The sequence below is a fragment of the Nelusetta ayraudi genome, unplaced genomic scaffold (genome assembly GCF_046127955.1).
Source record: "Nelusetta ayraudi isolate G7.1 ecotype Tasmania unplaced genomic scaffold, CSIRO-AGI_Nayr_v1 ptg000048l, whole genome shotgun sequence".
In the NCBI taxonomy this organism is placed as follows: Eukaryota; Metazoa; Chordata; class Actinopteri; order Tetraodontiformes; family Monacanthidae; genus Nelusetta; species Nelusetta ayraudi.
The window spans coordinates 16,556,485-16,579,280 of record NW_027466098.1 but is presented as its reverse complement, the minus strand read 5'-3'; the positions used below and the strand labels follow the sequence as shown (position 1 = coordinate 16,579,280).

Here is a 22,796-nt window from a genome sequence, read left to right as displayed (position 1 = left end):
TGGTCTTGACTGACTCGCCAACTCCATGCCAAAGCCACTGTTTTTATTCGGTTTAATCGCAGACAGCTGCCACAACAGTCAGCGGAAAGGCTGATCACCTGGCAGTGACAGATGTTACATTTGTCTGAAAAAAAAATATTGGCTATTGCCTTTTTTAGTAGAGGAAGGGGAGATGGAGGGTGGGGGTTGTGATGATGCAGAAATTGTGTGGGTTAAATTCCAGAATTCAGAGATCGATTATTCAGTCTAACACCCGGCCAAGCAGAGGCATTATTTTATTTATTTTTTTTTGGGGGGGGGGATTCAAATAAAGGAGATAAAAGTGAACAAGTGGAGCTGGTGTGGTGTTCCAGGGTAAACACATACAAAACTGTCTTTTGCCATCAGTGCACTTCCAAAGGGCAGCAACAGATTTTTCAATATGTGATGTCAGTGATGCGTGATGAAGGTCTGAATGTGATCTGTCCTGGCGCAGATGATTCACTGACCCAGACATTTAAATAGGTAGTTGTCACAGATGTGAATGTCCTGCTTCACCCTCTTGAATTGCAAGGCAGGTTTTCAAATAGCTGATGTACGAAGAGTCAGAGCGGCCTTCAGCAGTCCTGCGTTCTTATGCCTATCACACTTCTCAGAATATCTCTCTACTCATCAAAGCAACAGGATTGACAGTGATAATGTGTTTCGCCAGCTTGTTGGGGCCACTGGTAGCGCTGGTTTGCTGTGTGTGTCGGGGGGCAGGGGGGGGGGGGGGGGCATTGTGTGTCTTCAGCCTGTAGCTTGGCCCAAAGCCAGTAAGCTCCATGATCCTGATAGCGCTTAATCAGACTGTGTAATTATACCCTGCGAAAGTCATCCCCTCCCCCGCCGCACCACAAGTAAACATGTTAGAGACCAAAACCTCCCCAAACCCGGGATCGGAATTTCCAATCAAGAGCCGGGACGGTGTTTAATTAAAGGGCGGTGAGAAAATACATTTAATTTCAAGTGCAATTAATTATTGAGGCCTGTAATTGGGAACTATGGGTGAGATGTCTAATGAACCCAATTATGCCTCGTGACAGATGTTGTGACTTGTAGGATTACTTTTCTTCCCCTCCTCGCGCGCCATTCGCGGAACGCCATTGTGGATTGTCATTTTTTTCAATTTACAAGCCTGTTCCGGGCTTTGAAATGGCCCCATTTTCTCCGCGGTTGCTCGCCAATCTGGTCCGTTTGTGCAAAAGGCTCCTCGATTGAGGGTGATCAGCCTCATCCTGAGTTCACTCTCCCTCACACTGGGTGTCCAGCCAAGGGCTTCGGATGCGGCGGGGAGGTGTGCTTCCCGTCCTGAAGATGGCAGACGTTTTAATTTAAGTTCATAACGACGTGCAGAAGTGCTTTAACGACGGCAGGTCGCTGTGAAACGGCCGACTGTCAGCCCCCGTTTTCACCATATTAGTTATGGGATTCCTTTTATGACAGAGATTAATTAAGCATCGGTGCCGCAGCAAGTTTCAGTCCAAGGCTTCTCACGGTCAAAGGGGTCACTCATTTTTTGAGATTTGCTGGGTGAGATCGAAGAAAAAGTCCCCCTTGTCGTATCTCAAGTTTGCCGCTTTCTCCGCTCTCTTTTCAAATCAGAGGACAGAAGCGCAAGAAGTGCTGGCACATGACCTGTGGCACAAAGTGCCGACTTCCTCAGATTGGCTGAGAGAACTGCACCGCAGTACCTCTGTTCCCTAATTGGCACATGGCGTGACCCGAGTTCCTGCCAAGAGATAAGCGAAAGGAGGGCACAACATGTGCTCGGGAACAGGGAAGGGAGGGAGAAAAAAAAGAAACCGAAAGGAAAAAAAAAAAAAAAGCGGGCGAAGCTCTGAAGCTCAGTCCTTTTGACAGGTCAGTGGCATGGCTAGAACACGGAACGTGGGTTGCCTCTGCCCGCAGCGATCTCGTTAGATCTACCTTGTTATTGCTGCAACCTGCCAATCTTCATTTCATAGCCAATTGCAGCAGCCTCCTGAATGCCACTGCACATTGTTTGCCGACTTCGAACAGCAAGCGGAGCAAAAAAAAAAAACAAAAAATAAATAAATCACAATGTACCCACGCAGACATCCGTTTCCTCCGCATAGCATAAAGCTTCTGAGGACGTGGTCCGGCTGACCAAAATATTTTTTGTTGTTTTTCTCCTTTCAGACCTTGATGTCAGACACAGACACTTTTCTTCTTGCTCCTTTTCCAAGCTAATGCAAAGCTGTGGTGGGTTTCTGACACTGTGATGCTAACTGCGTCTCCACTGGCCGTCCCAAACCAATAGTATCATCTCCACAGCTTTTTTTCTCACCTTTTAGTTGAATTCTGCCTTGTAAAATACAATGAACCCGGACCAGCGCGGTTGCCACTGTAGTCTGGATGAACAGGTTCGCTCAAGGTTGAGTGCGTCTTATTGTGAAGTGGCGTCATCGTCGTCTTTAACTCGTTCCTCATTTTGCCTGCTTGTTGATCTTTGTTCGCTAAAAAGCATCCAGGCGGTGTCGCGGCCGCCTTTTTTTCCCCCCTTTTCTTTTCCTTCTTCTCCACCGAGCGCGGCACAAGTGCTCATTAAAGCGTTTTGTTTTCAGGAACGGCAATAGGTGAGGCGGAATGGTTCCCTCCACTCTCTCGCGTCTCTGGGGGCTGTTTACACCAATGGGCAGAAGCATAACACAAACTGCACTTACGCAGTTTAAAACAATTATCAACCAGTTTCAACCTGTAAAAAAAAAACGACATCATGATTCCTCTCGTATGCATGCAGGGAAGTGACCAGTTTTTTATGTTTGCAATATCTAGTCATCCAGACTGTGCACCAATTGGTGTTTACATTAGGGGGAAACACACAGTTGGAAAGAAAATTGGCCCAAATGTTCTTCACAGACTTCCGGATGTATGGCTTAGGCGACCAAATGCACATATATTTGTGTTACTAAGGCTGGTTGAATAGTGTTTTATCCTCTGTACTTTAACAATCTATTGTTTACAGAGGAGGATTGGGGCCACAAGAAGAGAAAAAAATTAAAATTTCGAGATGAAAGTTGAAATTTCTCGGATAAAGTTGACGTAAAAAAGACGAAATGTCGAGTTCAGATTTCACCAGTTTCCTGATTACTGCGGGTGAAACTAGTCGACTTTATTCCCTAAATGTTGTCCTTTTACGTCGATTTTTTTTCACGTCTCATGTCTTTCATGTCTCCGTGGCCCCCTCACCAACAGTAGCTGTTAAGATAACATTGGCATTAGCTGATGTCGGCTGACCTTCATATTAGATTTTCATGACCGATTTGTGCAACACAGTTACGCGCATTAGCATGTTTTAACCCCCGTATTTTGGTAGATGGCAAACTATAGCTGCCTGCAGCTCACGCACAGGAAGGGCTGGGTTGCAGGAGATCCAGTGAAAACACAGCAGGTCTGCTGTAGTAGGAGGAAGGATTATTTATGATGTAACTTGTTCTAGAAGGAGTGTCCCATTTCGTAGGGGTAGATTTCAAGCGCTACTCCCGCGTGACTCAGTGCCAGGGGCCTAGGTGAAGGGGGAGGGATGGGGATAAAGATGAGGGATGGGACTGGGGCTCAGACAGGCCTTGGTGCTCTGACACATCTGTGTTTGATGAGGGCCTCCTGGGAGCCAGCGGATTTATTTCATTCAGCAGATGTTACAGTTTTGACTGTAACTTTTTTTTTAATGCTTGGCTTCAGTCAATTTTCAAAGAAAAGCAGAGGCCGGATAAGGAGAGGCTCCTCTTGCTGCTGGGCATCGGTCTGGATTTGTACTCAAGAGATTTTACTGAGAGCCAAGAAACACGGGTTTCCAATTTGGGATATGAGCGAGCACATTTTTAGCGAGGTGAAGAAGCAGTTTAAAAGTTGTAAATAAGTCAGTCTTGCAGCACACATAAAATCCCATTCACAAATTACTAGAAAATATGAGGGATTTTTTTATTCCTTTCCACCTCAATTGCTTTTACTCTGAACCCCTTTTTTGTTGCTGTGCTTTGCGGAAATTTGGGAATTTTTGAGAAAATAACCTTTTTTTTAATTATTTCTTCCTTTGTTCAAAGGAGATCTAAAGGACACAAAGACACGGCGGTAATGCTCTCCAACTTTCAGGAATGATGACCTTGTTCAATGGAACGTGTGTTTATAGGGTCACTGGTATTTCCCCCCCCTGTTGTTGCATTTAAAACTTTCTAAATTATACTCTCGCACAACTTTTTTAAAAGACAGCCAAAGCAACACCTGACCACACTAAAAAGGAACGCTGAAGAGATTTTGGACCCTGAATAATTTCACTGTGAACAACTAAATGTGTAGTTAATTCTTGCTGGAGCGTGAAAGGAACCTACAGACCAATAAAATAGCTGTATTGAGCCGCTCGCTTCTTTTTTTTTCTGCTGACCGTTGACTTCCAAGGTGCTTCTTTTTTTTTGCCTCGCTAAGCTCATCTTGTCCATTCTCCTATTGGTGATCTGTCACGGTCGGCCACTCCCCCTCCGTCCCAGGTCCCCGCTGTCATTGTTCCAGAGGACATTTCTTTTGTCAACCTCGTAAAATATCTGCATCCTTCATTCACTCTGGTCGCATTCACGACACCCGCCTGCTTGACGTCCAGCGTCTGGGGAACCCCGGGGGGAACTGGGAATGTTCCTGTCCATTGTGGCTGCGTTGTGGACAGATGTTGTCCGACGAAGGTTAGGGACGTCTCTCCGATCAGCACTTCTGCATCAGGACAGACGTTAACCATTAAGCCACGTTTTGTTCTTTACTCTATGGAATTCACTTCCTGCCTCTCCATCTCACCGCCGCCTCCCTGCTAAGAATGTGCAACTTCAGGGCTTTTGGAGGTCTGAATTAAAATGCCCCCCCAGTCCCCCTGCCTGAAAAAAAAGCTAATCTAAGGATGCATTGTGTTTCCCGTTGCAGCCATGCACCTTTTTGGATTGAACTGGCACCTGCAGCCCATGCAGAGGCAGATGTACCAGCTGTCAGACGACAATACCAGTGGCCTACCCTTTCCTACTGACCTGAGCCTGTCGCCGCTGGGAAACACAGGCCTGGAAATCCCAAAAAGGAAAGGAAAAGATGACAGTAAGTGCGGTTTTTGTTAAATGACGATTTATTTTTTTTGCAGGATTATTTGCCGAGTGTAATACCCCACTGCACCCACATCAGAGCAACTTCTTCAAATCTTGAGGTTTGCAGATGACATTTTAGAATTCAAGCAATTTATTATTTTTTTTCCGTCCCGTCCCCCCCCCGCCCCCTTCCGCCACCTCCCCTCTTTGCCATCCAGTCTCACATTGTGCTCGCCCCGTCTCCATGGCATGCACAGAGATCTGCTTTGTAATCCTATGAAGAGTGTTGTAAGTGGGGAAAGTTTTATTTGTTCCTGGAGGGAGAAAATGGGACAGCTTAAGGGACTGAGTATCCAGGGGCTGGAAGTGGAGGGAGGGAGGGAGGAGTGTGGTGGGGGGGGATTAGCCACTCTGTCCTCCTCAGAACGGATGTGATCCTTTCATCTCCCAGTCTGGCCCGCATTTCCTGGCAGCCCAAGAAAGCATGCGCTTACCCCACGGTACCAACTGCTTGACTGCTTGACTCGGGGAAAGTTTGCTCTCCGCCGTGCATCTTGAGCAAACGGCCCCAGATTGAGCCACGTGATTCGCCCTTGGCAGCCTCCAGAAAGGTTGGAGTCCGGGGGTCATTACCATATAGATGAATCCAAGAGTTGCCTTGTTCATTTACACAGCGGCCTCAGAAAGGTTTTTTTTGTTTGTTTGTTTGTATAACTAACAACAGCGTCTGTATGGCAGCTGTTGCTGATAGGAAATCAATAGCCATGGTTTTCTAAACAAGTCGGCCGCCGCGGTGCCGCCGTCGCCAGAGAGGACGAAAACACGAAAAAGGGGATCCGCGTTTTGTTTTGGTTTTTTCCAAGGTGACGCCCAAAGTCATCCGAGTTCAACCCTCCCTTAATCTCCGCGTTCCATCAAATCATCGTGTCGCACTTTGGCTTTACAACAATCATTTATTTAACCACGGGGCCCATTATCACCGGCCCCCGGCCTTATGATTTATTTAAGCAGCCCGATGAGTACGCCATTAATGCGCCGCGCGAATGCAAACGCACCCCAACATGTGGAAAATGAGCCCGGGCGTTTGCGGCATTATGTCGGAGCCCAGGCGTGGGAGACGGGGAGCGTGTCCTGTCTGCTCTGATGAAAAGCCATCGCCGCTGATGGACTTTTGAGAAGACGGGCCATCTGCCGCCGCCGCCGCCGCTGGCGCACGTGACCCTAAAGCCGCGTTTGCCAACAAGTCCTGGGGGCGGTTTTGAATAGACGCCGCTTCAGGAGGTGTCACCGTCGAAACGAGTTCATCGACGCGGCGCAAACAGATGTTGCTGTTTCCGCAGAGTCCAATAAAAGGCGCATTATGAGGCGTTTCTTTGCGGTGGTGCTGCTGCTACCTGAGCAAAAATCATCAACATAAGAGATCCCTCGTCGCCCTAATAACGCTTTATGACCCCTAATTCCAGAATTACTGATACTTTTTTTTGGAAAGCAAGGGAGAGGTTTTGCTCCTCGTACCATTTTCTTTTAACGTGTATTGTTTTTGTTGTTTTTTTTTGCAACATACTGAAGGTGAATATGAGACAAGCTTATTATTAGTCCCATTTCCAGATCTTTATTTTTCACATTGGAAAGAGAAAACAGCATATTGAGCCCTCTGTTTACATCCTCCAGCTGATATCCTCAGTTTCAGCTTCCTGCTAAAACTCTGTCGAGGATCAAAACATTCTGGTTTTGGGATCGGGAGACGCCCTTTGTGATGTCACAAAATACCTTAATTCTAGAAGTGCATCAGTTCAGTCCATATTTTCTCGGGACAAGCTATTGAAGTAACAAAAATATGTATGTATAATTTTGCATAATGAAACATTTTCATTTGTTGCTCATTCCCTTTGATTTATAATTGTCTATTTTTCCTGTTTTTGTTCCTCTTGATTTTCTTGTCACTTTTTCCTTGTTGCTTTTTGCAGCAGCTCTTAGCCAGGAATTGCTTTCAATGGGCATCCATAAAAATACATTTTTCTTCTTTTTTTTCACTTTTTTTCCAACTGGCTGTCAGCGGTGTGATTGAATATTTGTGATACGGTCAGACTATCATGCTTCGGCAGACGCGCTCTGGCCTCCACGTGGGTGGATTAATGGGCTGATCTCTCTGACCGATTCACTTTGTGTGCCACGCAGGCAAATTGGACAGCTTGTTCCCAGATGACAGCTATATAGATATGGGGGAGATTGACGTGGGGCGCAAGGTTGCCCAGCAGATTCCCCCTGGTATCTTCTGGAGGTCCCAAGTCTTCATTGATCATCCCATGTACCTGAAGTTTAACGTGTCCCTGAGCAAAGATGCCTTAGTGGGGATCTACGGGAGGAGAGGCCTGCCGCCGTCGCACACACAGGTGAGGAAGAGCTCAACCAATCGGCTGGTGTTGGCAACAGTAACATTTCCTGTTTTTTTTATTTGCTGTATTCCAGTTGAATTAAACATTGCAACTTGGACTAATTATTGCTACATTTCTATAGCTTATAATCAGTTTAGAAAATAAGTGCTTGGTACGCAAAATCAATTGAGAATGAAACTTGGTTTGAACAGTTGCACGACAGTGTCTCCCTCATGCAGCTTTCTTTGTTTTTTTTTGTGGAGAATACAAATTGAAATGATATTCAGAGAATCTATCTGAGCATGCTCGGGTGTGTCAGGATGGCGAAGCGTCTCGTAAATCTCTTCATTATATCATGAATCACTTTCCTTGTTGCAGAAGCGATTCTCTCCTCGGTTTTAGTATCACCAATGAATCACGCAGCGATCCGGGCCACGAGGGCCAGAAAAAGGAGATTTTTTTTCTCCTTCTTTTGCACTAATTTTCTATCTGTGCGTGGCGCAGCATAACATGTATTATTGTTATGAATCATGCGCTGCCTGGTTCACGGGGTTTGGATTTTTTGGGGGGATTTTTTTTTTTTTGAATGTGATTGCGATATCCAGTGAAATATTCATGCTGTGATTTTCGCCTGTTTTTGATTTATTTTTCCCTGTCGAGAGTTCATATATGACTCCTTCCTCACGTCTCACTTCAAAAGGAAAACTCCAGAGCCAAAGTTTTCACGCCGCGACTGATTCCACGTTGAGCAGCAGTTGAGTCGGGATTCTTTTACCCACGTAGATGAAAAAAAAAATCAAATGAAATGCTGTCATTGGTATTCTGTGAGTCACTACTAAGGGGAGGCAAATTGTTGCGGGTGTGTGTTTGGTAAACAGCCCTAAATCTTTTCTCTGCCGTCCCTCTCTTCATCATTTAGAGAGGGGAGGTTTTTTATTTTTTTTTTTAAAGAAGAAGGAGGAAAAAAACTGCTTTTCATGTGAGATATGTGGACTCTGAAATTACCATAGCCCCGCCACGGCCACGCTGCTCCAAAGAATTACTCAGGCTTCCTGCAGAATGATGAGTCGTCCATGCCGACCAAATGATGCCGGGCCATAAAGCGAGCCAAACGCACTCCCGGTCTCATGTGTCACTCTAATGGGAGTGTCTGCACATCCATCTATCAAGCTCTCGCTCACTTTTTTGGCGTCTGTCTGCAGTTTGACTTTGTGGAGCTCCTGGACGGGCGGCGCCTCCTGGCCCAGGACGTGCACGGCCTGGAGGGGCCCGTGGCCATGCAGCGGAGCCTGATACCCATCACCACGCACGACACGGGTTTCATCAAGTACATGGACTCGGGCATTTGGCACCTGGCCATCTACAACGACGGAAAGGAAACCGAGACCGTCTCCTTCCTCACCTCAGCCATAGGTGAGCGACCCCTGCTGAAAAAAACAAAACAGAACAAAAAAACCCTTCCACCCTTTACAGGAACAAGCCACACAATCCCAATAGAGGCGAGTGGTCGTGTTTCACAGCCCCAGACTTTCTTTTGGTGGGAGGGCGAGTCAGACACAGTTGTTGGCACCTTTAAATAGGTAAAAAAAAAAAAAAAAAAAAGGAGGTTAATCAAGGTGAAGTTGGGTATTAAAAAAAGATCCGGACATCAGTGTTATCCCACCATGCCCCTGAGTAGGACATCGAGAGATCATAATATCCTCATTACCCCCCGAGTGTCTTCTGAGCAAATCAGGGGTCCGGCTTCTGGGAACCATTTGCATACAATCCAAAGTGTGATTGTGGCCTCCTGCGAGTGCCGTTTCTGATCATGATTCGTCCCAATTTCCATCTGCTTTCCATATATCAAAGGTGAAGAGATAACCACCACCCCCACCATCTACCACCACCAACCCCCACCACCACCACCAACCACCAATCCACCTTCGTCTGGCCAAGTCCGCTCAGCACACGCCAGCTACATGTCAATCGCGCCTCTTTGCAGGGACCGTCTTTTCATTGCAGTTTTATTTGTTTGTTATTTTTTCATTCCCCGAAGCGCCTCCCTCCTTCTTTCATTAGCGCGGCCACATCGACCAAGGTGTGAGGAGGGGGCGGAGGGACAGGAGGGGTGTCGGCTTTCAAAAGGGGTCCGGAGGGGAAGGGAGGGAGGAGGAGGGTCGACGGCAGCTGGGAGCTCTTCTCACATGCTCTTTAATTAAAAGCTCCTGGGCCAGAGTCCATCCGTGACAGGGGCTGTGCCAGGCGGGCCGATCGATGAGAAGCTGTCCTCAACACCAGTGGAACACTAAATGGAGGCGAGCGAGCGAGAGAGAGAGAGAGAGAGAGAGAGACAGGCCGACAGAGAGAGAGAGAGAGAGAGAGAGAGAGAGAGAGAGAGAGAGAGAGAGAGAGAGAGAGACAGGCCGACAGAGAGAGAGATGCACCCTTGCCGTGCCAGCAGCAGCTGCACCGAACACGCGACAGGACACGCAGAGCGGGGAAGGGGTGGGTTGAGTGGGGGGGGGAGTGCGGGAACAAAGCAAAAAAAGCCCCAAAAAATAAATAAAACAAACACAGCGACTTGTTTCTGCTGTCACCCCATCCCCTGCTCGACAGCGCCCCCCTCCCCTCCCCTCCCTTGGTAGCCTGCGTCAGATGAAAGGTGCGACGGGTGCAGGGGGGGGGGGGGGGGGGGCCTCCAGTGAGTCAGAGCAGGGATCCTGCCTCTGTTCATTTGTATCAGAGCTGATCTGCCCACGGGAGCTCCGAGGGAGGTGCGGGGGGCTCCCTCTTCTCAAATGGGTCACCGGCTAAGTGCCCTTCAGCAGAAATTGAATCTCACCAGCCGCCTGAATTGTATCGAGCCGCGCGGGGACGGAGTTGACCTTCAAAACGGAGCGGCCTGCGAATAGAAAAATATATGTGGACGGCACTCCGGATATGGGTCGGGCGGCGGGTGGGCAGCGGCGGGAAAGACGCACCGAAACAGAGGCGACTTTGAGTCAACGTGGTCGAGAGGAACTGATCTCCATGAGTATGATAGAGAGGGGTTCTTTTGTCATGTTTTGTTTTTTGTCTGTCTGGATGTATTATAAGAACCGGATAGCAGACTGGCAATATGGCAGCGCACCGATTTTTCCGCAATACAAAAATGAAAAAAAAACACCTTTATAACGGCTGACAGGACCTGAAACGTGATTCATAGCAAATCTTTCTATTGTATATTTTTCAGTTCTGGTCTTTGGTCGTAGCCAAAAAAATCACAAGAGAAGAGTTTATTCCAAGCGTGACGTCACAACGCTGTACGTGCTGCTGTGTCTCAGCTCATTTTTGATTGGCTGCATCCGGACGTGATGTTCACCAATATCGTTCTGATTGGCCGACTTCATTGAAATGAATGGGCCGCCATCTTGGATTCCGGGGGGGCCTGGCCGTGACACAGTGGGACCTCCGCATGGACGCGACAGGCTCCGCCTCCAATCTGGGCCACCCCTCATTACTGAGCAGCGGCTCCGTGGCTGTGTGAAATGTGTCCCAGTGCATGTTTTTCTGTCGCTGGCCTGCGGAGCATGAAGCCATTTGTCCCGCTGCCCGGGTGCCAGACATGCCTCAGCCCAGACACGGCTTCCTATACAGAGTAGGGTGGGGGAAAAAGAAGCAGAAAGGGGTTTAGGGTGGGGGTGCACAGAGCCTGCACGCCAGAGTCTTCCTCCCCGGGCCGTCTCACTCTATTAGCAGGAGAGCGCGGCGCTGATTAAACCTGCCCACCGCACGCCGCCGTGTCCTCGCCGTCTGGAGAGACTTTCACAATAGTTAGCTCCTCCAACCCCCCCACCCCACATACCCACCTTCCACCCTTCCACCCACACCACTCCTCGATATGAAGGGTAATGCATTTCAATGAAGCTCTTCTTGAATCCATGATTTATGCGTTGGCCCTATGTGGAGTGTGTGGCTAAGAGATATTCATGGCCTCCCACACACACACACACACACACACACACACACACACACACACACGCACACGCGCGCACACGCTTCCCCAAAGCCTCCTTCCTTCCTCTCAGAGGGGAGCCGTGGCAGTGGACACGTCAGAGCACCGAGTCCACTAAACTGTGTCAGAGTTCCGAGCGCTGCGGTCCAACGTTTCTCAATGAGATGCGTTTGATTGACAGCGTGCTGTGTGTAAAAAGGAAAATTTCCCTCAGGTCGAGACAGGAAGTGGGTACGCGGCGACTTCAAGCAAAAGCGTCGTCATCCTCCGTCTGACATTTTTGCAACTATAGCTCTACTTTTATTTTTGAAATTTCAGGGTTAAAGAACAGAGCCACTTTTTTGTTCCCCTCGACCATTTGTAAAAAAAACAAAAAAAACGACACTTTGTAAAAAACTGGCGCGAAGATATCAGGAATCGACTAAATCTACTGTACTTTTAGTCGACTGAAGTGATTCTAATATTGCGTCAACTAAAACTAAAACAATTTAGATGATTAAATGATGACTAAAACTAAATCAAATTTTGCTGCCAACATTAAAACTGGCCCAGACCCAATACCTCTATGTGAGGAGAATACGTTGTTTGTTGCACATGCAAACTACTTGGTGGTGCCTCGAATGGGCCTCACCGGCCACTTTATTGGGTGCACGTTGCTGGAACCGGGTATCTAATAAAGTGACTGGTGAGTGTGAGTGTATATGTAAACCAATACTACTGGGCCTTAGGGTGAGAAAAAAAAAAAGAACCGCTGCGTCTCCAGTGTAGGTAAATATTCATGTTGGAAGCTCATACAACTCAAACCAAAATGCTGATTTGCTCCCACCACCACCACAAAGGACCACCCTTCCCACCACCACATCCCCTCACTTACTCCACATGGCAAAGGCCTGCAGCGCTGAACACATGAGCAGCAGCTCCCTGCCCGCGACCCTCCCCCCCGTCGCCCCCTCTGTCTTTCCTCTCTGTCTTTGCTGGGATCCTCAGTGATGATTGACTCTCTGGAGTAAAGGGAAGCCGAGTCCGCGCCTCACATTTCTGGCCCCCTTTGTGGAGCACAGAGATGCTTTGTTCTCTGTTTTGCCTCAGAGCTTCTTCTGCCTCAAGGCGGTGGACAAGACTTCATGTTTTCTCCCCGCACCGCATCAGACGGTGATGCGGTGAGCTCGGCGCCTCCGCGCGCGCGCCAACACGTGTGCGTGCGTGCAAGTAATTATTTGTCCGACTTAGTCGGCGGCATCGGCGGAGGGGATGATGGACGTCCTCCGCGCGCCTCGTTATCTTGCATCGCGCACAAAAAGGCTGTTTAAGAGAAGTAAATTAATCAAACTTGCAGACACCCAACACAGCCTGACATTCAGCGCGTAACCTCCGGTCAACGCACAGCTGATCAAAACAAGTTCACTCCTTCAAGGAATTCTTTCATTTTGCCAAAAAGGCTAATAAGTCTCAGAAGTGTTCTCTCAGCAAAATAGAAAATGTTGACGGGATTGAAGTCGGCGTCTTATCGCTGTCAGCAGGAAAAGCAATAATAATCAAGCCGTAGAGCGAGAGAATGAGTGGGAGGAAGGTTGTTTTTTTTTTGAGCGGCGTCACTCAGGGAAGCTCCTGATTGCTCCTCCTTGCAGATTCGATTGACGACTGTCCCAGCAACTGCTTTGGGAACGGCGACTGTGTCTCTGGAACCTGCCACTGCTTCTTAGGATTCAAAGGGCCGGACTGTGGACGAGGTGAGTCATCGTGTTTTTTTCATTGATATCGACTAGGGATGCAAATTATTTGATTTATTCGTTAATCGCTAGTTGATGGACCTCAGTGATCGATTAACGACATTAACGACACTACTTGTGTAAAAAATGTTCAATTAATTGCGACTAATTTTATTTAACCGATTCGATTCTTAATCGACAATCGATTATCAATTGTTAACATCCCTAATATCTACATGTTCTGAGCTTCTGCAGAGACGTAAGTACGAAAAAATTGCTGTATACTATAATTGTTATTAGCAAATTAATATGCTGATGCATTTTTAGTAACCCTATCCAACTAAAAAAAAAATTGATTTTTAAATCAGACTTTTGGGTTAGGGTTAGGGTTAGGGCTAACCCTAACCCTAACCCTAACCCTAACCCTAACCCTTTTTTTATTATCATTATTATTATTTTTATGGTAGGACATATAAAAAAGTTGAGGACTTGTAATTAACTATATTGGCTTTTAACAGTTTAAACATGTTTGCGTGTCATTTGAAAGTACTTGAAAAATAAAGCTAAATGATCCTCTACATATAGATAATGATTTTTTTTAAATTTCCTAATATTATCAACGCAGTCATCGTGTAGGTATTGCTGGTGGGTTTAGCTCAGACTCCGACCCTGTGCCTGCGCACTGGACGCAGAGTCCCACGCGCCTCATATTCTACACAGGAGAGGGGAAACCTTTTTGAATCCTCCCGGTCAGAAGCTCATTGTCAGATCGCGACTCGCTCTCCATTCACTCAACGCCATGCTTGGCGGCCTCCATTCACACGGATGTGTATGCTGTCTGCTCTTTTCAAAAGCCGCCTGCCCGGTGCTGTGCAGTGGGAACGGTCAATACCTTAAAGGTCGCTGCATGTGTCACAGCGGCTGGAAGGGCTCCGAGTGCGACGTTCCCACCAACCAGTGCATTGACGTCACGTGCAGCAGCCACGGGACCTGCATCGTGGGGACCTGCATCTGCAACCCGGGCTACAAAGGGGAGAACTGCGAAGAAGGTGATGCCGCTAAGAAAAATCCCGCACGTCTTAACTTTCCTAAGTGCTTTTGAAAGGAAAGGCGAGCTCGGGGCCCATCAATCCACCGCGGCTTATTTAACAGTCCATCTGCATGATGAGTGACGAGGAGAAGCGCCGCGGCCCGTGCATCCCCCCGGCTGACGTCGCTCTATAAATCATAAATATTAGGCTAATGGAAAAGGCTCCATTGGTTGTCTGAAATGGAGACAAAAACACAGTCTGATATTAATCTCCCAGGAACTCGCTGTATACGGCTTGACCATATGAGATTGAAGGAGCCATTGTGTTTGTCAGCTCTTGAAGGCTCTCATTTCAGGATGAAAAATGGACCCTGGGACTTTGATAAATGGGCGTTTGTGACATCCATAGGCCTCCATTCTATTTTGGGTGGAGGGTTATCCATACGGAGTGGAAGGTGTGGGGGGGTGAATGTGGACCAGGGCCCTTTAACATTTTTACCTTTTTTTTTCTCTCTGCTGTGCGACCTTCAGGCACAATGATTAATTGCCAGGAGAGACCCTCTTGTCAGTTAGACTCCGATCTTTGTGCCGGGTGCCCAAACCATCTGCTAAGAGGCGAGAGACGCTGTTTGTCTGCCTCCAACGGGCCTTTTATACCCGCTTGACATCGCGCTAAAGCAGAGCCGCCCCGTTTGCCATCTGCGTAACATGAAACAAAACGTGTGCGGCTGAAAGGAGTCTGTGATCTCAACTTGCGAGGGAAAGGATTCTATTAGAACGCTAAAAATCATTTAATGTCTGCAGCCTGTTTGAGCCGACAGAAAATATTGATGCGATGTTGGTGTGTGTGGAGGAAGGGGTTGGGGGGGGGGGGGCACAGCAGAGGGAAAGGCAATAAAATGCTTTCATGCAGCTCCATTTGAGTCTTGCTTTCCCCGCCATGTAAGACAAACCGATGCCCCAGGCCTTTCCCTCCCTCACTCGCCGCCACCTTCTTCCTTTACGTTTTTTTTTTTTCTCCTTTCTCAACACTATTTTTTGATATTCCCGGCTTTGAAGCGCTCATTAGCATGGCTTTCGTTTTATGAAAGCGCTGCCTTTTTTCGTGGTCCGCACAAAACGTTTAATTTGTTTGTTTCGAAGTTCATACAATAGCTGTGTTGTTTTTGTGCTTTATAGAAAGAAATCGTCGTTTTTTTGCGCTTTTGATGGTTTCCTCCGTGCGGAGGAAAAGCAAGGGCAGATTGGCAGCCGTAGCTTTGGCTCCAGCAGCGTATTTAATCGCGGCGGGAGCAGCAGGTGGACAGTGTCTAACATGGACTCCCTGTTGGAACCCTCTGTGCAGTGGACTGCCTGGACCCCACGTGCTCGGGCCGAGGGGTGTGCGTCCAGGGAGAGTGCCACTGCTTTGTGGGTTGGGGCGGGCCAGGATGTGAGAGCCCCAGGGCCTCCTGCATGGACCAGTGCTCCGGACACGGAGCCTTCCTGGCAGAGACGGGGACCTGCAGCTGCGATCCCAACTGGACGGGCCACGACTGCTCCACAGGTGAGACCCCCACCACCACCACCACCACCACCACCACTACCACCACTTCCTTTGAATGATTGTCTGAATATTTTCTTTCTCAGATTTTATATTTGTACAGCACTTTGGTCGTCCCGCTCGGTTTATTGCCGGTAATCATCTTTTGCTCTGCTGAAATGTATTTCCTGGTTCAATCCGCTCCAACTTCATACCTCTCACACAGGAGAGGTTATTAGTAGGCTGAGCAGGCGGCCTTCATGTTGATATTATCTAGTCTGAGACACTTATCAATATTTTATTTCAGGTACTGAAGGGATGGTTACTATAAAAAAAAAATAAATAAATAAATAAAAATAACTTTTAGAAAACTATCAAAGGTTACGAAAAAGACAGTAAAAACAGCTGAGGGAGCTGAAAAAGAAAATTGAAATGTTCTGTAAATACCACAGTGCAGACCACATTGTGATATTGCAGTCATTTGAGGATCATGTTCAACATTTTACTGGCTGTTTATTTGCCATGAACTGCTGCAGTGTGTTGGATAAAATCAGTGAAATACATTTTTGTTTTTGTTTTGTTTTTTTGGTAGCTTAATGTGCTTAATACTCATTATATAGACATGTTGGGTGGCTCTGCTTGTTAAGTGGAGATCACATTGTGCCACCGTGTCTCTAGATGGATTTTTTTTTTCTTTTGCCACGATATCTTATCGCAAGTGAGACGTCAAAAAAGATGGATCAATATTAAGTCTTGTCCTTTAAACATAATGATAATGTCGTTTTATGAAGCCTTCAGGTGCTCCAATTTCCCCTCGTTATCAGGTAGAGGGTGGCAGCCTTCACTCAAACCGCTCTTTGCTGTATTTGTCCTCAGTTTGCACAAGTCAGCCAAGGAGCTACGGAAACGTGGGAATCAGATATTGTCTGAGGCCTCGATCGAACACTCTTTCATGAGCTTCTGACTTTCTTCACGTCGGCACCGGGGCTCATAGCTGCTGAGAGCTCCGTCTCCTCAGGAGGATTGCCTCCACCGAGTGGGTCTCCTCCGCTGGGAGCTGTTTCGCTCCCGCTAGTCAGATGGGCCGAGCGCGCCGTGCCGGGGACGTACAGTTTCGCATCCAGTGCGTGAGGCGGGAGTAAGAGTTTGGCACGACTTAGCTTCAGCTGTGACGGCAGCCTGTCTGCTCAAGCTGCCGCCTTCAACGTAAACCTCCGCGAGGTCACCGGCTTCTTCTTTACCAACCTTCAGATATCGGCGCTAACGTGCTAGCAAACATCCTGCCTGTCACTGGGTCTATTTTTGGCGACGGGGACGCAGTTGCAGACCTCAGCTGTTTTCAATTTTAATAAGGAAAAAAAAAAGAAAACAGGATTAAAGAGGCGGGATTTGTTCAGTTGTCACTTGGATCAATGAATCCTTTTATATTCCGCGCAGACACAATGACCCATTAGGTAATCTTGGGGGGATTTTGAAGGAAATGGCCAGTTAGTCTTAGTTTGCCTTTTGGGGGGGAGGGGGACAGAAAAAGCTCTGCAAATGATGATGAGGTGGCTCTTTATCCGCCTTTATCCTGCTCAGTGTGGACCTTACCGCGCTGTAATACAGCACTAAGCTGGCTGGCAGGGAGACGTTCAGCTAGCAGCAGCAGCAGCAGCAGCAGCAGCAGCAGCAGCCTGTTACCTTGCGGACTGAACAGGAAGAGAAAGATAGAAAGCTTTCGGCACACCTTTCAGGATTCTTTAATCCCCCTCTCCCTCCTCCCCGCCGACACTTTGGAGTCACAAACACACTTTCTCACGCGGCACAACCTGTGTAACGCCGTTGCAGGCCATAAAACGACGCCCGAGGTTTTTATGTCCTCTAATACGTGATGTTTCTGGGCCGCGTCCGCTCCGACTCGCACCCGGAGGAAAGTTTGTTTACACAGTTCTTTAGCGCAAATGGTAATGGCCGGCTGGGGGACGGCGGTATTTCTCAGCGCGGCGGCGGCGGCGGCGGAGTAGGAGGAAGACTCCACTGGCCACAGATAATGAGCCTTTTGCCTGCAGGCTGCAATTGCATCTTTATCATGTGAAGGCCTTTCGCAATGTGTGCCAAGTCAACAGTTGCCTCGCAGTCACTTTGAGTCGTCCTCGCTGACCTGCGACTGCAATGATGAATAGTAAGAAATGAAACGCAGCTGTCCATTACTGCGTTGTTGTTGTTGCTGCTGTTGTTGTCGTTGTTCTCCGCTCAGCCCCCTCCCCAATGTGATCATCATGTCTTCAATCGAAATGCAATCGTGTTCATTAGAACATCTTAATTGACTCTTAATAATGTGTTTAAAAGGTGTTTAAGGCGACGCTCCATAGACAATAATTGATGGGAAGATGTCTCCCTTGTTTTGGGTGTGTGTGTGTGTGTGTGTGTGTGTGTGTGTGTGTGTGTGTGTGTGTGTGTGTGTGTCCGCGCTTAAGCAGTCATTAGCAGCAGCCACTCATTCAAATTCCGTCGGCTCACTCTGCAAATGACATGTGGGATGTAAATTGTCCGTTGTCATTTCTTCCCATGTTTTTAATCAGGATTTTCTTTCTTTTTTCTTTTTTTTCCTCTGTCACACAAGCATTTCAAGTTGGCAACGTCACGCTACGCCGCCGCATGTTCTAGTGCAAAAAAAAAAAAAAAAAAAAAAAAAAAACATACACACAAATGAGATTTTGCAGCAATGAAGAATTAAAAAAAAAACCATGTCAATAATTGTCTTATTAAAAGATTTCACCTCCAGTTTGGTCCCCCGTGGTCACATTGGAATTGGCTTGGGCTAATAATCTGCTAATACGTAGCTTTTGTTCCCCCCAGTGCCCGCGCGCTGCAAAGCCTCTTTGCGACGGGACGCTTAATAAAGAGGTTTACATTTCAATGAGATTCATAATAAATCTGCCAGCGCTTAATTTCTCCCCGGCAGTCGGTCTTGTCACACTCTGAGTCGTGTGACACGAGACGTGGGCCGTCGTCCCCGCCGCTCCTCCGGGGCCCTGACAGGGAGGTCTTTCAGCTGCCGCACAATAGCGCCGGCCCGGCTCGGCCCGACCCGGCTCGACTGCGGCTGCGTTCGCCTTTGCCGCTGCGCTTAGGTGGAATAAAAATAGCACATTGACACTCGGCGCTTTAAATCATTCGGCGCGGGGGCCCCGGGCCCTCCCGCCTGTCGCCTCGGCGTGTCGAGGAAACACAGTAAGATTTAAAGTTTCATCAAAGCGACGGCGCCCGATAATGTGCCTTCCGCTGTTACAAGAGATCCCGGCTATTTATTTTCCCTTCTGCACCAGCCGACTGGCAGGGCAGGGGGTGGAAAAAAGTGACTTTAGAAAGACTAAAAAAAAAAAAAAAAAAAAACAGACGAGAAGAAGAATAAGTCAGCTCAGGCCGACGCAATCCATGTCTTTGCTTTGTAATGGACTTATTAGATTTGTATTGTCAAAAAAAAAGGAGAAAAAAAAAGGATTGGCCCCTCATGAGGTGCAGGAATTTCTTTTCAGCCGCCGTCAGACAAGGTAGTGGAGCGTGGCGGCCTCGCCTTTGACAATAACGTCTTGGATTTGTCTTTTCTTCACCCCTGTCGCCTCGTCCCATCACGGCCTCGTCCTACCCTTCCTTCCTCCCCTCCCCCTCCCTTTCTCTCCCTCCTCCTCCTCTGTATCTCCCACAGAGATTTGTGCAGCCGACTGTGGTGGCCACGGCGTTTGTGTGTCGGGCAGCTGCCGCTGCGACGAGGGCTGGACGGGCGCCGGGTGTGACCAGAGGGCGTGTCACCCTCGCTGCAACGAGCACGGCACCTGCAAGGACGGCAAGTGTGAATGCAGCCCCGGCTGGAACGGAGAGCACTGCACCATTGGTAGGCGGCGCTCGCTGGGGGAGGGGGGCGGGGCCGGATGGGGGGCCTGGTTTTATCTGTGTGTGTGTGTGTGTGTGTGTGTGTGTGTGTGTGTGTGTGTGTGTGTGTGTGTGTGTGTGTGTGTGTGTCCAGAGGTGGGTTGTGTGGCATAAGGCCAAAGCTGGCTGTGTCTGTCTGTCTGTCTGTCTGTAGCCCCTTTCCCACTGGCCAAAAATCTGTTTAAACCCGCTAACAATCGGCATTTGGTGGCAAACCCTCGTCAAACAACCCGGCAAGCGACCCGACTTAAAATCGCCTTTAATCGGCTTGGCTCCGATCGGCTTGCAGTGGGAAAGCCAGAGCCGCTGAGCGCTAATTTACGTGATGACGCTGAACGCTGCGTGCGCTACGTCACAATATCGCGCCAGCCGTGGCGTATATCACGTACCGAAAACAAAGCTCTGTGGACATTCGAGACTGGATTCATTCAGCATGTTGCAGCACTGGCAAGACAGTGACCATCGCGAGCTTCTCAAGTCTCAAGCCCAACAACAAAGTCCACTGACCACCGCCGGACTCGCCAGTACCTGCCCTGTGTGTGTCGCGCATTTGCTCTCCATTGTTTACTTCCCGGAATTCTGACGCACTTCTTCAACGCGATGACGTCAGCAGACACCGCTGGGAAAGGCGCCAAATGCCGATTGTTAGCGGGTCGACCCGTGGTAAAAAAAAAAAAAAAAAAAAAACCTGCGTTGACCCGCAAATTTCAGTGAGAAAGCGGCATGTCTGTCTGTCTGTCCATTTGTCTGTCTGTCTGTCCGTCCGCTTGCGTGTGTGAAGTGCTGTGCGCGGAGGGGAAGGGTCCTCCCGGAGCCTAGAGGGAGGGACACTGGGAGGGGGGGGTTGGCGGGGGAGGGGGAGCATGCTTAATTGAATTTGTGCAACTCGGTAAAGCATGAACAGGTTTACTCAAGGATCTGAGGCTTGCCTTCATGCATTTTAATGTGGGAATGTGCTAAGGTGTCCTTTCATTTTACTCATCCTTTTCCTCATCCCCCCCTTTTCTTTCTTTCGCTCCCCTTTTCATTCGCTATTAATTTCAAACGCTCGCACACACGCGGCATTGTGAGACGGTTAACCGGCGCTATTAGCTGCGCCCAACCCCCCCGCCCCTCCCCCAAACCCCCCCCCCCCCCCCCGCTGTTGCCATTTTAAACTTAAGATTGCTGGTAAATTTTTTTCCCCAATTGTTTCCTCGTCTTTAGAGGAGACTGTGGTTTGCTGTCCCGAAACCATTGGCATTTCGAGTTTTTGCCGTTTTTTTTGATGAAATATTCATATCACTCCTCCTGCTGCCTTGGAATCTCCTCAAATGACGTTCCCACGCAAAATAATGCCCGGGGACCACTCATGCATCCCTTCGCAAACACTCGCGGCCCCTCCGCCAAACAATTGAAACGTGTTGAATCAGCCGGCCGAGGAGCCGGCGCGGTTGGAATAACATTTAGAAGGAGCCGGGATGCTGAGCAGGGCCGTGTCTGACTTGTACGCTTTCAAATTTGAAATGACGGACCGCTGCACGCCATTTAGCCGGAGTGGCTTCAAAGTAGCTTCCTCTTGGTGAAGGTTTCGGACCAGGAGCCAACAAGCTGCTGCTGCTGCTGCTGCTCCGTGCTCCGTGTGCTTAAGTGCACAAGGTCACGCCAGACGAGATATTTAACCCTGCGCATTTGTTCAGCGGGAACGATTGCACCCAATGATGATTTTTGAATTTGAACTCCTGACACTCCTACATTATTATGCACAATTTCTCCATCAAGGTAACCGAGCGAACGCACTCAGACAAGGGCTGGGTCAGCCTGCTGCGCCCCTTATATTATTTTATTTTTTCCTAAAGAGAAAATGACGCCCCTCCGACCCGTCCGGAGGGGCGCGGTTGCCTGTGGCAGACGCAGGAAGCGGCGACCTCAAAGCATCGCACAACATTGGCTGCGTCTCATTTTCCAGTGTTTCTCTCGCTCTCAAGTAAGGTAGTCTTGAAGGTGAAATCTTTATTCCATATTTAAGCAGATTAAGCGCGAGTATTCTTTTTGCATATCCGGCAGCTGAACTGCCCCGAGTACAGAACATTGACTCAGCCCGTGAATCTTTTATGCGCCGGCCTTACATTATTGATGGGCCTTTTATAATGCCATATTGAGATCCCGGCTCCCTTGACAAGGCGATTCCTCTGTGTCATCCATTAAGATGCCACCGATTCCAATTTAAATCAATTTTCATTATTGAGAAAGTCCCACGCTGCGCGGAACGAGACGCCCCGCCGACGCTCGCAGACGCCTCGGGTGACCTCGTTTGTCTGCCGAGGTGTAGAGGGATTTCAAAAAGAAAAAAAAAAAAAAAGGAGCGACGTTTGTGAGCGCGACGTTGCCTTGAGGACCAAAGGGTGCCAACGCGTGGCCGCCATGTTGCTTCTCCTAAACCCCCCCGCCCCCTCCCCAACCCACGGATGAATTATAAGAGCTGGATACCGGACTGACAATATGGCTGTATGACGATTTTTCCCAGTGGCCACTTGAGGTACTGCAGCAAAATAAAAATCCCATGGGCCCAAAAAACATTTTTCCCATTGACTGCAATACAAAAATAAACGGCTGACAGGACGACTGTGTCCTGAAACGCCATTCATTGCAAATCTTTCGTCGTAGATTTTTCAGTTATGGTGTTTTAGTCGCTGGGTGAGGAACTTCATTGAAATCAATGGGCCGCCATCTTGGATCCCGGGGGGCTTGGTGCCAACGTGTGGCCGCCATGTCGCTTCTCCTTAACTCCCCTCCCCCTCCCCGACTCTCCGCAGCCAAGAACAAACAAACAATCTTCGGTGTCTCACAACAGCCCCGGTTGTCTCAACCGCCCCCCTTCTCTCCCTCTGACTCTGATGGTTTCCATCGTGTTGCTCGTGTAATGCATGGATCTGCTTCATGGGTGCACTCCTTGTTTTTTTCTTTTTTTCTTTTTTTTTCTTCCTTTCTGTCTCTTCACCCTTTTTTTTTTTTTGGTACTGTGAACTAACACCTCGCTTTGCTGTCTTGTCATGGAAGTGGCACTTGTTCGAACCTCCCTTATATGTCCTGTCTTTTATCTCCCAAGCTCACTATCTGGATAAGGTAGTGAAAGGTACGGCATTCCTCCTTCCTTCTATTTTGCCCTCTTCCCTTTCCTTCCTTCTGTG

At 48.4% G+C, this 22,796-nt stretch overlaps 1 protein-coding gene across 9 annotated transcripts in view; it reads left to right on the top strand.

Moving 5' to 3' along the window:
• Positions 1–22,796, top strand: part of tenm4 (teneurin transmembrane protein 4) — a 160,971-nt gene that overhangs the window by 75,246 nt on the left and 62,929 nt on the right. For 5 of the 9 annotated variants that reach the window (XM_076036757.1, XM_076036753.1, XM_076036752.1 and 2 more), the window contains 7 exons: positions 4,948–5,112; positions 7,278–7,492; positions 8,677–8,887; positions 13,079–13,180; positions 14,014–14,208; positions 15,535–15,735; positions 19,403–19,588. In XM_076036757.1, the coding sequence (XP_075892872.1) occupies positions 4,948–5,112; positions 7,278–7,492; positions 8,677–8,887; positions 13,079–13,180; positions 14,014–14,208; positions 15,535–15,735; positions 19,403–19,588 (1,275 nt within the window). Of the gene's footprint in view, positions 1–4,947; positions 5,113–7,277; positions 7,493–8,676; positions 8,888–13,078; positions 13,181–14,013; positions 14,209–15,534; positions 15,736–19,402; positions 19,589–22,714; positions 22,742–22,796 lie in introns of all 9 variants that reach the window. The other 4 variants (XM_076036758.1, XM_076036756.1, XM_076036754.1 and 1 more) reach the window with 1 other exon arrangement.